General features: G+C 40.1%; 1 protein-coding gene across 4 annotated transcripts in view; it reads left to right on the top strand.

Annotated features, from left to right (window-relative positions):
* The window catches only part of igsf11 (immunoglobulin superfamily member 11), a 207,964-nt gene that overhangs the window by 171,979 nt on the left and 20,182 nt on the right, over positions 1–15,803 (top strand). For all 4 annotated transcript variants that reach the window (XM_087992881.1, XM_087992880.1, XM_087992879.1 and 1 more), the window contains one exon: positions 14,578–14,700. In XM_087992881.1, the coding sequence (XP_087849007.1) occupies positions 14,578–14,700 (123 nt within the window). The remainder of the gene's footprint in view (positions 1–14,577; positions 14,701–15,803) is intronic.

The following is a 15,803-nucleotide window of genomic DNA, read 5'->3' as shown; positions in this document are numbered from 1 at the left end:
TGCACTGACCAATAAAGGCAAGCACATCAAATGACTTCTTCATTATCCTGTCTACTTACGATTCCACTTTTGAGGAAATATGAATCTGCACCCCAAGGTCTCTCTTGCTCAGTAACATTCTTCAGAAACTTACTATCACGTGTATAAATTCTGCTCTGATTTGCTTTTCCAAAATGCAGTTTCTCACATTTATCAAAATGTGATATCTGCCACTCCTCGACCCATTGGCCCATCTGATCAAATGTACTCTAAGGTAACTTTCTTCGTTGTCCACTACACCTCCGATTTTGGTTTCACATTCAAATCATTTATATAAATGATGAAAAGCAGTGGACCCAGCACCGATCCTTTTGGCACACCACTGGTCACAGGCCTCCAGTCAGAAAAACAATCTTCCATCACCACTCTCAGTCTTCTGCCTTCAAGCCAATTATGTATCCAAATGGCTACTTTTCCCTGTATTCCATGTGATCTAACCTTGCTAAATAGTCTACCATGAGGAACCTTCCCGACTGCCTTCCTGAAATCCATATAGATCACGTCCACTGCTCTGCCCTCATCAATCCTCTTCATTACTACTTCCAGAAAATCAATCAAGTTAGTGATTCATGATTTCCTACACACCAAAGCCATGTTAACTATCCTTAACCAGTCCTTGCCTTTCCAAATACATGTAAAACCTGTCCCTCAGGATTCCCTTCAACAACTTGCCCACCATCGATGTCAGGCTCACCAGTCTAAAGTTCCCTGGATTTTCCTTACCACCTTTCTTAAATAGTGGCACCACATTAGCCAACCTCCAGTCTTCTGGCATCTCACCTGTGACTATTGATGATACAAATATCTCAGCAAGGGTCCCAACAATCACTCACTTAGCTTCCCATAAAGTTCTACGATACATCTGATCAGGTCCCAGGGATTTATCCACCTTAATGTGTTTTAAACATCCAGCACCACCTCCTTTATAACATGGGCATTTTCAAAATGTTGGTATTTATTTCCCATGTTCTCTATCTTCCATGTCCTTCTCCACAGTAAACACTGATGCAAAGTACTCATTTAGTATCTCCCCTATCTCCTGCAGTTCCACACACAGGCGGCCTTACTGATCTTTAAGAGGGCCTATCAGCAGGACACTTGGCAGCATGATGTGGGCAGGACTCTGGCAGCAGCTTGCTGTAGCAGGAAAAGTTGGACTCTCTTTAAATTATCTCTGTTATTTTATTCTAAGTTAACGTGAATCGTGCCTCTGTAGAGCGATGGTTCACACTTTTCACTGCATTTTATATTGAATACACATGACAATAAAAGATTTTCTATTCTCTTCATGTATTCTCTCCACGGTTACTGCTTTGTCCTTAAAGTATTTATAGAATCCCTTTGGATTATTCTTAACTCTATTTGTCAAAGTTATCTCAAGTCCCCCTTGTTGCCCTCCTGATTTCCTTCTTAAGTATACTCCTACTGCCTTTATAATCTTCTAGGGAATCACTCCATCTCTGCTGTCTGTACCTGACAAATGCTTCCTTTGTATTCCTGACCAAAACTTCAATTTCTCTCCTCATCCAGCATTCCCTACATGCAGCACCCTAACAGGAACATACAGTCTCTAGACTCTAGTTATTTCATTTCTGAAGGCTTCCCGTTTTCCAGCTGTCCCTTTACCTGCGAATATCTGCTCCCAATCAACTTTTGAAAGTTCTTGCCTAATAACTGTCAAAATTGGTCATCCTCTAATTGAGAACTTTAACTTTTAGATCCAGTCTATCCTTTTCCATCACTATTTTAAAATGAATAGAATTATGGTCACTGACCCCTCTGTCACCTGCCCTGCCTTAGTTCCCATGAGTAAGTCAAGCTTTGCTCCTTCTCTGAGTCCATCCACATACTGAATCAGAAAATTTTCTTGTACATAAGAAATCCCTCTCCATTTAATCCCTAACTGGCAGACCCAGGCTATGTTTGGAAAGTTAAAATCCCTGCCATAATCACCTAAATTTTGTTCAAGGAATTGTTAGTTTAGGAAGAAAAAAAAGTTTGATAGACCAGTATAATTTTAATTCTGATGCACCACAGGTGAAATGCAGCCACGCTGAATGAATGTCTAGCATCCTTGTGATGTAAATCACTGTGCTGCAAGTGTACCATGTAATATGACAAGTGTAGGTAAAATTAGCAAACATTTCGAAATATAGGGGTTAATCAAGGACAGCCGCAATGGCCTTGGCAAAGGCAATGCTGTTTAAAAAGTGATGTCGTTTTTTGATGATGGTATCAACTGAAAGTTGGAGAATGTATTTAAAACATTGAGTATGGATGGTTAGACTAAACTTAATAAGCTCTTTGCTATGAAGCCATGGATATAGGATACAAGAGTGAGAGAAGGAAGGATGGGAGAAAGTTCTTTGATATAATAGGACCATGTAAAGCTTTGTCACACGGAGAGTTGAGACAAAGGGAATTATGGCTGAAAATGTGTTGCTGGAAAAGCACAGCAGGTCAGGCAGCATCCAAGGAACAGGAGTTCGACGTTTCGGGCATAAGCCCTTCTTCAGGAACAAAGGGAATTATATCTAGTAAGAGAAAGCTGACTAAACACTTGAAGCAGAGAATCATGGCTAAAGAGAATAGGGCATTGCAATTGTCTTTGAATTGGTCTAGCAAAGAATGATAAGCTGAATGGACTGTTTCTGCAAAGTAAGCTCCTGTGATTCAGTGGTTTCACATATTAATGCATTTGGATATTGCAGGGGTCTGATAGCTGCTCAGCTCTCCTGACCCTTATCAGCCGAGAGTGACCAGATGGGGATCTTCAGTGTGTCTAAAAAGGCCTTTTTTGTAAACTATTGCAAGGGCCCTATGACACATTGGATGCCTAGAAGAAAGGGTTAGTGACAGTTTTATTCTTGAATTCAATTACAAGAGATTAACACACATCAATTAAAAGGAGTACCATTATCTAAATCCAATCACTACAATCAATTAGGTTTGCATCATTCATAGCATGTGAGTACAACTAACCAATCAGAGCATGGCTATGCCGATCTAATTGTAATATACAATTAGTGTGAAGTCATGTCCATATTGTCAAATCTAATTTTCCTACCAGCTACAATTTGTCTTAACATTATTAATATCTGGCTTGTGCACATTGATTGTCTTCCACCATCCAATGACATACTTCAGGGTACAGATGTTCAACGAATATGTAACCCCTTTCTTTTTGAAGCTGTGAACATTATCACTTTGCTATTTTACAGACAAGTTGGCAAGAGAGCAAATGGTAGGGTAATCCCACATTATCTTTCCATGGCTTTACAATCAATTCTGTATTGTTTATAGTCTCTGAGTCCTCCCTTCCTGGGAACTGGCAACATGCAATTTTTATTATCTTGTGAGTAAACACACAGCTAGTAGCTCACAAATGTGTGCCTTTAATACAACTGCAAGATTTTTATTCACCCTTTCAGATGTTATTTTGTGATAACTGTTTTAAAATTCTGGATTAATGACTTTATTAAAGCAGAAATTTCATCCTGATATGTTAGCATGTTCTCATTAATATTGTAAGGTGTGTTTTAATTATTATCTTTCCTGTTGATGAATATAAGTTGCATAATTACATATGCAATATTTCCAATGTTGATGACCACTTGTCAACCACTTCCTTGAAGAGTTTGTTGTTGTTGTTTTTATTCATGACACTTCAGGGCCCAGAGGCTAAGCTGGGGGAGCGAGGCTGAGGAATGAAACCAGGTTGGAGGATGTGAGCTGCAGAACCCATTTCTTCCTGCCTCCTCTTGAGTCATGATGCAAAGGCTTGTGGGTAGCCTTCCCACCTGGAGGGAATTGATATTAGTCTTATTCAACCTGCATTACACAGGGTCACTCCATTCAAGGTCGGCACCAAACAAACTTGCCTGTGACTTACTAGGAGTACCTTCATTCAAAAGTACTTTGTATCCAATTTGAAGGATCTGGTGTAGGGACAGGGTCAGGATAAAGCAATCCATTATCTCCTCTTCCTTGCTGCCAATTATCCTTTTTCCATCCTGCTGACATCTGCAGGGGAACAAGTACTAATCCTCAACAGAAGCTCAGTGCAAAATTGATGGTGGTCTGCGTTACAGCGCAGTACAAGCCCTTCGGCCCTCGATGTCGCGCCAACCTGTGGAACCAATCTGAAGCCCATCTAACTATTCCATTCTCGTCCATATGCCTATCCAATGACCATTTAAATACCCTTAAAGTTGGTGAGTTTACTGCTGTTGCAGACAGGGTGTCCCATGCCCCTACTACTCTGAGTAAAGAAACTACCTCTGATATCTGTCCTATATCTATCACCCCTTAATTTAAATCTATGTTCCCTCGTGCTAGCCATTGCCATCTGAGGAAAACTGTCCAACCTATCTAACCCTCTGATTATCTTCTATGTCTCAATCAAGTCACCTCTCAACATTCTTCTCTGTGACAAAACAGCCTCAAGTCCCTCAGCCTAACCTCGTTAGACCTTCCCTTCATACCAGGCAACATCCTAGTAAATCTCCTCTGTACCCCATCCTTCCTATAATGTGGTGATCAGAACTGTACACAATATTCCAAATGTGGCCGCACCAGAGTTTTTTACAGCTGCAGCATGACTTCCTGGCTCCAAAACTCAATCCCTCTACCAATAAAAGCTAGCATACCATATGCTTTCTTAACAACCCTATCAATCTGGGTGGCAACTTCCAAGGATCTATGTACCTGGACACTGAGATCTCTCTGCTCATCTACACTACCAAGAATCTTACCATTAGCCCAGTACTCTGCATTCCTGTTACTCCTTCCAAAGTGAATCACCTCACACTTTTCCACATTAAACACCATTTGCCACCTTTCAGCCCAGCTCTGCAGCCTATCTATGCCTGTCTGTAACCTACAACATCCTTTGTAACTATCCATAACTTGACCAACCTTAGTGTCATTCACAAATTAACTAACCCATTCTTCAATGTCCTCATCCAGGTAATGACCAAGAACAGTGGACCCAAACTGGATCCTTGTGGTACCCCACTAGTAACTAAACTCCAGAATAAATATTTCCCATCAACTACCACCCTCTGTTTTCTTTCAGCTAGCCAATTTCTGATCCAAACCACTAAATCACGATCAATCCCATGCCTCTGTATTTTGTGCAATAGCCTGCCATGGGGGACCTTATCAAGTGCCTTACTGAAATCCATATACATCACATCAATTGCTTTACCCCATCCACCTGTTTGGTCACTATCTCAAAGAACTCAGCAAGGTTTGTGAGCCATGACCTACCCTTCACAAAACCATGTTGACTATCCCTAAACAACTTATTCTTTTCTGGATGATTATAAATCCTATCTCTGATAATCCTTTCCAACACTTCACCCATAACTGAAGGAAGGCTCACAGGTCTGTAATTTCAAGGGTTATCTCTACTCCCATTCTTGAACAAGGGAACAATATTGCTATCCTCCAGTCTTCTGGCACTTTTCCTGTCGATAATGATGACATAAAGATCAAAGCCAAAGGCATGGCAGTCTCCTCCATGGCTTCCCAGAGAACCCTAGGATAAATCCCATCCAGCCCAGGGGACTTATCTATTTTCACACTTTCCAGAATTGCTAACACCACCTCCTTATGCACTTCAATTCCATCTAGTCTAGTAGCCTGTATCTTAGTATTCTCCTCGACCAAGTTATCATTTTATAATGTGAATACGGACAAAAAACATTCATTTAGCACTTCCCCTATCTCCTCGGATTCCACACGCAACTTCCCACTACTATGCTTGATTGGCCCAAATCTTACTCGAATCATTCTTTTATTCTTAATATACCCATAGAAAGCCTTAGGGATTTCCTTGATCCTATCCGCCAATGACTTCTCATGTCCCTTCCTGGCTCCTCTTTGCTCTCTCTTTAGGTCTTTCCTGGCTAGCTTGTAAATATCAAGTGCCCTAATTGAGCCATCACATCTCAATCTAACATAAGCCGCCTTCTTCCCCTTGACAGGAGATTCAACTTCCTTAGTAAACCATGGTTCCCGTGCTTGACAACTTCCGCCCTGCCTGACCGGTACATAATTATCAAGTAACCGCAGTAGCTGTTCCTTTCAACTGTGCCCATCCCCTGCAGTTTCCTTCCCCATCCAATGCATCCTGAATCTTGCCTAATTGCATCATAATTGACTTTCCCTCAGCTATAGCTTTTGCCCCGTGGTATATGCCTGCCCCTATCCATCACTAAAGTAAACATAACTGAATTGTGGTCACTATCACCAAAGTGCTCACCTACCTCTCAATCTAACACCTGGCCGGGTTTATTGCCCAGTACCAAATCAAATGTGGCCTCACCCCTTGTTGGCCTGTCTACGTACTGTGTCAGGAAACCCTCCTGCACACATTGGACAAAAACTGACTCATCAAAAGTACTTGAACTATAGTATTCCCAGTCAATATTTGGAAAGTTAAAGTTCCCCCATAACAACTACACTGTCACTCACGCTCCTATCGAGGATCATCTTTGCTATCCCATCCTATCTTCATCTTGGAGGTGCTGCCACCCTATGGTCGGGCAGCAGTGTTTTGTCAGAGAGGGAGTTGTGTGATTAAGACCTTAATTCAGTGGAGGCCTGACACTGTCCTAGTGAGTGGCCAATTGTCACGGGATAATATTGAGCCTCATTGGAAAGCCAGTGCAGGATTCCCAACAATTCTTCAACTGGTGTATCTGCTATTAAATTTGGTCCTAACTCTCACTACAACGCTAACCATGAAATAATGTGGCTCATTTTCACACCTACTGAGGTGCAAATCTTTGTTATCTTCATTCATGAAGGTACTTAATTATAGTCAACTGATACTACTTAGAAAAAGAGGGATATTTTGAATGGCTAGCTTCCCAACCTATTAACAGGATAATAGGAATAAGTTGACAATGGGAATCTAGCTGGATGCAGGTAATGACTGACATAATAACACCCACCAGCATCCCTCCCAAAATTCAATAACTTTATTTTTCTGCCTCCCGCCAGTGATTTATTTAATTTTATTTTCTGCATTTGAAGACTTAATAACCTTATCAAGGGGCTGACTTGGAACAGTTGCTAAACCTGATGGTGCAAAATAAGACTCAATTAATGCAGGGTCGAAAGGACGATAATCAGTGAATCGCTGCAGCTCAATTACTTGGATATAATAATGTCACATCAGCTTCATGATGTATCAGTCTCCTCTGAGATTCTGATAATGTTGGAGTTCATTATTTTAAAAAAATTTTTTTAAACTAAATCAAAAACTGGCAGAAATGCCACCACCAATAATAAAATATCATCTTCCATTTTGTTTTAATATTTTTATTTTTCTAACTTTCATTAGTACTATTTTTATAGTAATATTTATAGATTTAGTCTTCCCTACCCAGAGTACATTCTGTGTCCAGGGTTTCCAGCAAGTGGCCTCCTACACGGCAGAGTACAGACTCATCAGTCGAATGGAAGGAAATGAGAAGGTTTCCTCATTCATGTTTGGTCTGATACCATGAGACTTCCTTGGGTCCAGAGTCCCACTGTATCCTACGGTGCCGCTACCCCTGTTGGTAAATGATGGTAGTATCTGGGACATTGTAAAGTATATTTCTGCGATTATGACAATTTCAGGTTGTTGCTTGACTAGTCTGTGGGGTGCTGTCTCAATTTTAGCGCTAGCCTCCAAATGTTAGGACAGAAGAATTTGTAGGTTTGACAGGGCTGAGTTTGCTCTTGCCATTTCCAATGCCAGCTGGTAGGTCTGATTTCATTTCATTGTTTGAGACTTTCTGGTGATTGCTGCAACTGAATGACTTGCCAGGATAGTTTAGAGGGCAGTTAGGAATCAATCATATTGTTGTGGATCTCGAGTCACATGTAGGCCAGCGCAAGTATAGGATGGCAGATTTCTTTCCCCAAAGGACATTACTTAACCAGATGAGTTTTTATAGTTATTGACCATGTTTACAAGGTCATCATTAAACTTGTAAATTTCACATTTTTTAAAATTCACATTTCACTATGAGAGAACAGAATCTAACTGATCACATATAACCAAACCACAACCTACAACCAATACGGAGTTTTTCTCCTCCTCATTCATAACTTGATGACCTTTAACCAAGGTTTTAAGTTAACATTTCTTTGCCAATATTGTTGCCTGCAGTAGTTTGGAGGGCCGTTGTAACTTCATTGTTTGGGGAAGCCAGCCCAGGCATTCAGGCCAGTGTTTTGAATCAAGGGCAAAACCTTAAAAAACCTGAGCTTCCCAAAAACAATGAATTGTTGAAACAAATTATGGAAGTGCAATGGGCTGCAGGCTTTGTGTAGCTTCATTAGTATGTTGCAAGGTGAATATGACTAATAGTGGCCAGGAATTAACTGGAAAATCAGTAAATGGAATTCTTTTCAGTTGTTAGCCATTGATAACTACTAGATAGACCTGGACTAAGAACTCTCAGGGTCCTGGAGCCACAATCTGACAATCCTTCTCCCAAGAATAATTAAAAGACAAACATGTTGTAGAAATACAAAATTGACAGGCCTTTGGAATATTTACATAATGCATTACTAACATGTCATAAATAAACCATACTTCCTAAAACTGCAGTTGGCTTGTATATTAATCGATGCCTCCCTTATGTATGTTCCAGGCATACCAAGACCAATCTGTTCAAACTTTTAAGGTTTTTTTTTCAGGCTGTAGTGTAGATACTGGAGCCATCGTCTTACCTTGAGCATCAGCTTGTTCATGTTAACTTTTTTTGCATATGTCCCTTTTGCTACAAAATGCACTTTATGGGTGTCACACAAATAACTTATAAATTTAGATTCTGGTCTTAGAATCTGCAGTGCTATTGGAAGCCACATATTTGGTGCATTACAATGAACTCACACGTCTGTAAATTGTAAAAAAAAAACACTGGCAGTCTCTTCTTCTGGAATTCATTGTTTATATGTTTTACTTGTGGTTACAAGAGATGGTTATACATAACTTTCATGAGGAAATCTGAAGTAACGATAGACCTCTCGACTGTTAATGCCATCCCTGTTTCTGTGCTTTTTATTTAAGCCAGAGGCCATTGATGAAGTGGAAACAGATGAAGTTCTAAGCTGGATGTATGTGTCCAGCAGGTATCCTCCTTTCATTTGGTTTTTTTTCTTCTCCACTTACTCAGTTGCTAAGATTTTGAATTCCTTTGCAATGCAACAGCAGGGTGCATTATGTTTGTATTTTGTCTGAGGTTATTTTAGCAGTTGTTCATCTTACCTCTACAACGGTACAACACTTCTGAAGGCTTAGACCTTTCTTACTCTGCCATGTAGTGTATGCATAATCACAGGTAGGAGCTGCCTGGATGCTTTAGAGAATGATCTGTTGAAATGTCATCTAGATTTGAAATGTTATCTTGCTGTCTCGCTATGGATGCTGCCTGAAATGCTGTGACCTCCAGTATTTGTCATTTTCAGTAATGATTCGGACAAGTTCTGGGTGAACTTGAAGTGAGAAGAGGCAAGAGGAGGTGGCAACTGGGGAACAGGAACCAGTTGACTACAAAGCCAGCTGCACTTAGTTCTGAGTCATCTGGAGTGTAGGCATGTGTCCCCTGGGCATATACATAGAAGAGAGTTGATTTAAAAAAAAAGCAAAAGGCTTCATCCTTCTTTTGCAAATATACAACAGGTTTGCAAAATATTTTAGTATATGCAGTCCTAATGCATGTGAATTCAAACCTTTTTGATGCCACCAGGGTATACAGGTCATTTTGTTATAACATGTGTTTCGTTAAGGCAAATTCACTGTAATGCGATTGACAAATTGGGTACACTGTTTCTAAAGCATGAACTTTTAAAACTTGTGTTGGCTGTAATGCATTTACAGCACCAACACTTTAAGTGCTGTTTGTAAAGCTTGATTTTTCTATAATGCAGGGTTGCACAAGAATGCAACCATCACAATATATGCAACCGAGCAACATATCAATCTTGTGACCATATCTGATTCTGGATAGGACAAGTTAGAAGTCAAGTGTTGGAAAGCTATTTGCACTCTCTTTTTTTTGTCATCCTGGAGGCACGCCCAGTAATTGGAGCATGGCAGAAAAGTGGTTAAGGTTGTGAAAACTATTAATCTCAGCCCCAGCCCATCTTTGTAGGAGTTCCTCTGAGCAGTGTTCAAAGGTCAATCATCATCTGTTTCATAAATGACTTTCCCTCCAATATTGGGTCAGAAATGGACATTGTTCCCTTGTGATTGCATTGTTTTTAGTCCCATTTGTAATTTCTCAAATACTGAAACAGTCGGTGTCTGTGTGACAAAAACCTAGACTGCATCATGGTTTGTATTGATGAGTAGTATTTGTACCATCTCCAACAGGAATTTATCTTAAACCACGTTTCAATAATACTGAATTGCATTCCCAAAATCGGATTCTCACATCCCCAACATCCTGTGAGGGACAATTCACCAGATACTGGCCGAGCAGCATTAATACTATAGTTAGAAGGGAATCAGAGTCTGAGAATTTTACACCAAGTAACTCCGCCACTTGACTCCCCATGGCATGTCCATCATCCACAAGTCTGCGTTAATGATGAAATACTCTTCATTTGCCTGCATGACTGCAGCTCTGACAACATTTAAAAAGCTGACGTCATTCCAGTGCAAAGCATCAAACTTGATTAACATCCAGTGCACTCCCTGAAGTGTTCTCCCTTTCATAGTTGACATAATATGACAACCTTGTGTCTCATCTGCAAAATGCACTGAAGCAATTCACCAAGGTTTTCTCAATAGCATCTCACTGCCCATTTCCCCCTGCCATTTAGGGGCAACATTCTCAGTGGGATCACAATCATGTTCCCCCTCCAAGTCAAATGTAGTGCTGATTTGAAAAAAAAATCACTATCACTGTAGTTTGGTTAGAATCTCACAATTCCCTCCCTAAAAGCATTGTGTGTGTGTGTGTCTACACCATGCAGACTGCTGTGGGTCAAGAATCTCATCACCATCATCTTGAGGAATTTGAAATGTCCTTGCGAGTCTCTCACACAACCCTTAAATGAATAAATAACAAACAGAGGGCCAAATGAGCTAGCTGACTCTGAAGAGAATGCATCATTGCTTTATCCAGTCAATCTTGTCATTGGATTGAAAAATTGCCAGTTGACACATAGTCACATTAGGCATGGTGCCAGGATTTGAACAAATATGAGGCCACAGTGATGAAAGTCAACCTGCTACTACTTCATTACAATAGAACCTTGAAGAGGAGCAAATTAAGTTCTGAATGACATTTTCCATTCAGACACTGAAGAAATTCGAGTCACAAAGACTCATTCACTTCCTACACAAGATGTTATAGATAAGGAAAAAGTAATTAAAATGGGGAAAATTCTTAATTTTGTGACTGTATTGAAAGCTTTTGAAGGAGTCAAGATTATAAGATAAATGATGTGGTTTATTCAATGACTGATGGGTGTAAATCTCCTTCCCCATTTTTCCCATTTTTTCCTCTAATTTCCCTGCTCTGGCAAAACCTGGGCTTAGATCTATGAATTTTCCTGTTTGGAAATCTTTTCTGGATTATAAACTGGAATGCTTAATGCTTTTCCTCACTTTCTCAGTCCAAGAAATGTATTGTTTGCATGTTTAAAGTGTGCTCGATGATCATTCTGCACTCTGAAGTTTCTCAGGGGTGACTGACATAGTGGAGCAATGGTAGAAGCATTTATCAACGTACTAGGAAGCCATTGCCCCCTCTCCCTTCTCTCAAAATGTTGTTTCAACAGGATGTCACAAAATTGAAGTCCTTAGGGGTGCTGGTAGGTTATCAGCTATTGACTTGCATGTTGAAATTCTTTTGACCTAATGGGAAGATAATACAGTTCCACAGGATTTTGTTTGCTCATCTGCTATAACTTACTTGAAGATCCAGAGAAGGCACTCAAAAATGGAGGATTTGATCAACTAACAATTAGTTTCTAAAATCTAGCTTTTATTTGATCAACTAAATTCAGATAAATGCGAGGTGCTGCATTTTGGGAAAGCAATTCTTAGCAGGACTAATACATTTAATGGTAAGGTCCTAGGGAGTGTTGCTGAACAAAGAGACCTTGGAGTGCATATTCATAGCTCCTTGAAAGTGGTAGATAGGATAGTGAAGAAGACGTTTGGTACGCTTTCTTTTATTGGTCAGAGTATTGAGTACAGGTGTTGGGACATCATGTTGCGGCTGTATAGGACATTGGTTAGGCCACTGTTGGAATATTGTATGCAATTCTGGTCTCCTTCCTATCGGAAAGATGTTGTGAAACTTGAAAGGGTTCAGAAAAGATTTACAAGGATGTTGCCAGGGTTGGAGAATTTGAGCTATAGGGAGAGGCTGACCAGGCTGAAGCTGTTTTCCCTGGAGTGTCAGAGGCTGAGGGGTGACCTTATAGAGGTTTACAAAATTATGAGGGGCATGGATAGGGTAAATAGACAAAGTCTTTTCCCTGGGGTCGGGGTGTCCAGAACTAGAGGGTTAGGGTGAAGGGAAAGATACAAAAGAGACCTAAGGGGCAACTTTCTCACGCAGAGTGTGGTACGTGTATGGAATGAGCTGCCAGAGGAAGTGGTGGAGGCTGATACAATTGCAACATTTAAAAGGCATTTGGATGGGTATATGAATAGGAAGGGTTTGGAGGGATATGGGCTGGGTGCTGGCAGGTGGGACTAGATTGGGTTGGGATATCTGGTCGGCATGGACGGGCTGGACCGAAGGGTCTGTTTCCATGCTATACATTTCTATGACTTTATGCCTATTAATTATTGAGAAAATGCAAGCTTTTTTTTGTTTATCTTGTAAAAAACCACACGTACTGAACTATGGTGGGTAATGAGATAACTCTATGGAGTACAACGCCTGCAAAAATGAGTGGAGGCAACATACATTCACACAAATAGAGACAGGGCCCAAATGTGAACTGATACAGACAGTTAAGTTACATGTGTCCTGACCATCTACGTAAATTATTTCTTTTGCTCTTATGCACATTCTCATGAACAGGGTTCTTGAAATCTGCAGTGAGATCCATAATTGTGCCAGGCATAATAAAACATTCCCAAGCATTTTAGAGGGGTATTATTGATTTCCATGTGACATTAGATCCTTGTCCAGGTCTGTTGCAGTTTTCCAGTGCAGGCTATTAAAATAGACTGAATACAGGTCTTTCCATTGCAGGGCCTGCAGCTACATTCTTTGTTGTTGATTCCCACCTGCAAGATCTGAAGTGCAGCAGGGCAAAGACTCCATGTAGAAAAGAATCAGTAATAATTAGCTTGCCTTTTGGGGACCCTTCTCCTCAATAAAGATCCTGGTGTGTATTGAGCAGTGAGTTTATGGAATTCCCTGCATCCTGTACTGGGAGTATTTCTGTGGATGAAAACAGCAGGTAGCTCCTCCTCAGCCGATTGGCATTTTGTAGAATCATAGAATCCCTACGGTGAGGAAGCAGGCCATTCGGCCCATTGAGTCCACACCAACATTCTGAGGAGCATCCCACCCAGATCCACACACCCAACCCTATCCCTGTAACCCTGCATTTCCCCTGGCTAATCCATTTAGCCTGCCGATCCCTGGACACCATGGGCAATTTAGTGTGGCTGATTCACCTAACCTAACCACCTAACAAGTGCACCTGGTAGAAACTCACAGACACTGAGAGAATGCGCAAATTCCATGCCTGAGGGTGGAATTGAACCAGATCCCTGGCACTGTGAAGCAGCAGTGCTAACCACTGAGCCATAGTGCTGCCCACTGTGAAAGCATTTGAAAACATTTAATAGTAATTGATAAATAGGGGTCTTCCCAAGACTGAGATGAGAAATTCTTTTATAAGAGAGTGGAGAGTCTTTGTTGCTCTCTTAAGAGGGCAGTGGAGGTGGGAGCATTGAGGCGGAGGTGTGTAGACTTTTGACTAACAAGGGAGTCAAAGATCATAAGGGATAGGCAGGAAAGTGAAACTGAGGCCACAATCAGATCAGCCATTGAATGGCAGAGCAGGCTTGAGTGCACATGCGGCCTAGTTCCTGTCTCCTAATTTGTATGTCCATAATGATATTATACCTATATCCTTTGCAAGTGTAGGTCTCATTGTAACAGTTTTACTGCACTTTTGTTTAAAAAAAAATCTTGGCCATGGAGTGTGAGCAGTTCTAAGAAAATTCACAGTCAGTGCTTCTTTCTAAAATTTGATCGTTGATACAGATGGAGTTACTTTTTAACTTTCAACTTTATCTTTTCTTTTGAATTTCTAGTTTAAAAAAACAGCCATGTCTTAATAGTGTCCCGCTGGTAGCTTGGTGTGGGGAGATGGGCCTTTGCTTTTGTGTTATATTAACCATTATCGAGAGTGCTAGGAAATGTCCTTGCTGAGCAAGGTCAGTATTGTCTTGTCAGTGAGGTGAAATATTTTAGAACTATTCAAAAGTGAACTTTATAAATCAACAAATTATTGTGAATCACAGAAATATTCAACATATTGTTTCAGATCCAATGCAGGGGACATTGATTCTCCGGAATATCAGCACTGCTACAAATGGATTGTATCAGTGTACAGCTTCTAACACAATTGGATCTAGTACCTGTGCCATTGACCTACAGGTTGTTCCTCGTAAGTACACTGTTAATGCTGCCTTTTTACAGAAAATATAATTTTGTGAATTTTTCTCCTAAGTGCAGAATTGACCAGCTCGTAGCAAAGAGGATTTTAAAATGTAGGGTGTTTGCAGGCAGCCATTCAGATTTTCGAGATTTAAGCTAAAGGTTTAGCTCATCCAACAAACATTTAAGGAAATGTAATAATCATTAAAATATCTATCTCAGGTGGACAGCAAAATTGAATTATTCTTTAGCAATAATTTATGCTATTTTATAGCAATAGAATTAAAAGTTATTTGTTGAGAAAATTAGATATATCATTAAATGAGTAAAGCATTTATTACATTTGAACCTCGAGTCTTTAATAGGAATATTTCATCCTTTCCTTGTATACATTTGAGCAGGTAAACTGAGCCTCAGTTCTAATAGGTCATTGACTCTAGAAATACAGCATTACATTGGAGAGTCAACTTTGATGATGACTCATGTCCTAGTGTGTGCCCACAACCTTATGAATCAAAGAGTTGTACTGACATTTTTGATGTATTATTCTGAGGTAGTATTATGGAATGGAGATACTTAAGTAAGACTTTACAATGAGGTCATAGAAATATAAAGCTTGTTTTACATATTTTGCTAATCATAAACTGGCTTCCTATTACTTGTAACTTTACAACAAATATGTGGAAGAGGTGGTATTATGGGTTTCCATTTCATAGGCTCTGGTTATCATTTACAGCTTTGCTAATCTTCAACTATGTTTTCACATGGTCTTTGATATAAAGCGGTGTGCAGTAGTGGTCATACTGAGTACCATCCATTGAATAATGGCCAGAAATGTGAATACACATATATGTAGTCTTATCTTGGACCAGTTGTAGCTCATATCCTGCTATCCTGGCTGAGATAAATTAAGTTAGTTTAAGAGTAGATTCACTCTACAATTTTCTTACCTTTCTGGAAAAGTTTACACTGGGAAAAGTATCCAGCTGAAACATTAGGGGACACTAGTTGCAGCCTTTAACTTGCTAATGATTTTTAAAAATCAATAATGCTTTTGATATGCGAATGTATGAAATAGAATAAGTAGACTTTTAGGTCCCTTGAGCTTCTTCT

Source organism: Chiloscyllium plagiosum, unplaced genomic scaffold (genome assembly GCF_037043375.1).
Source record: "Chiloscyllium plagiosum isolate Xiang-an unplaced genomic scaffold, Cpla_swu_hap1 HiC_scaffold_12, whole genome shotgun sequence".
NCBI classification, from domain to species: Eukaryota; Metazoa; Chordata; class Chondrichthyes; order Orectolobiformes; family Hemiscylliidae; genus Chiloscyllium; species Chiloscyllium plagiosum.
The sequence above is the reverse complement of the archived record's forward strand: the minus strand, read 5'-3'. Positions and strand labels throughout refer to the sequence as shown.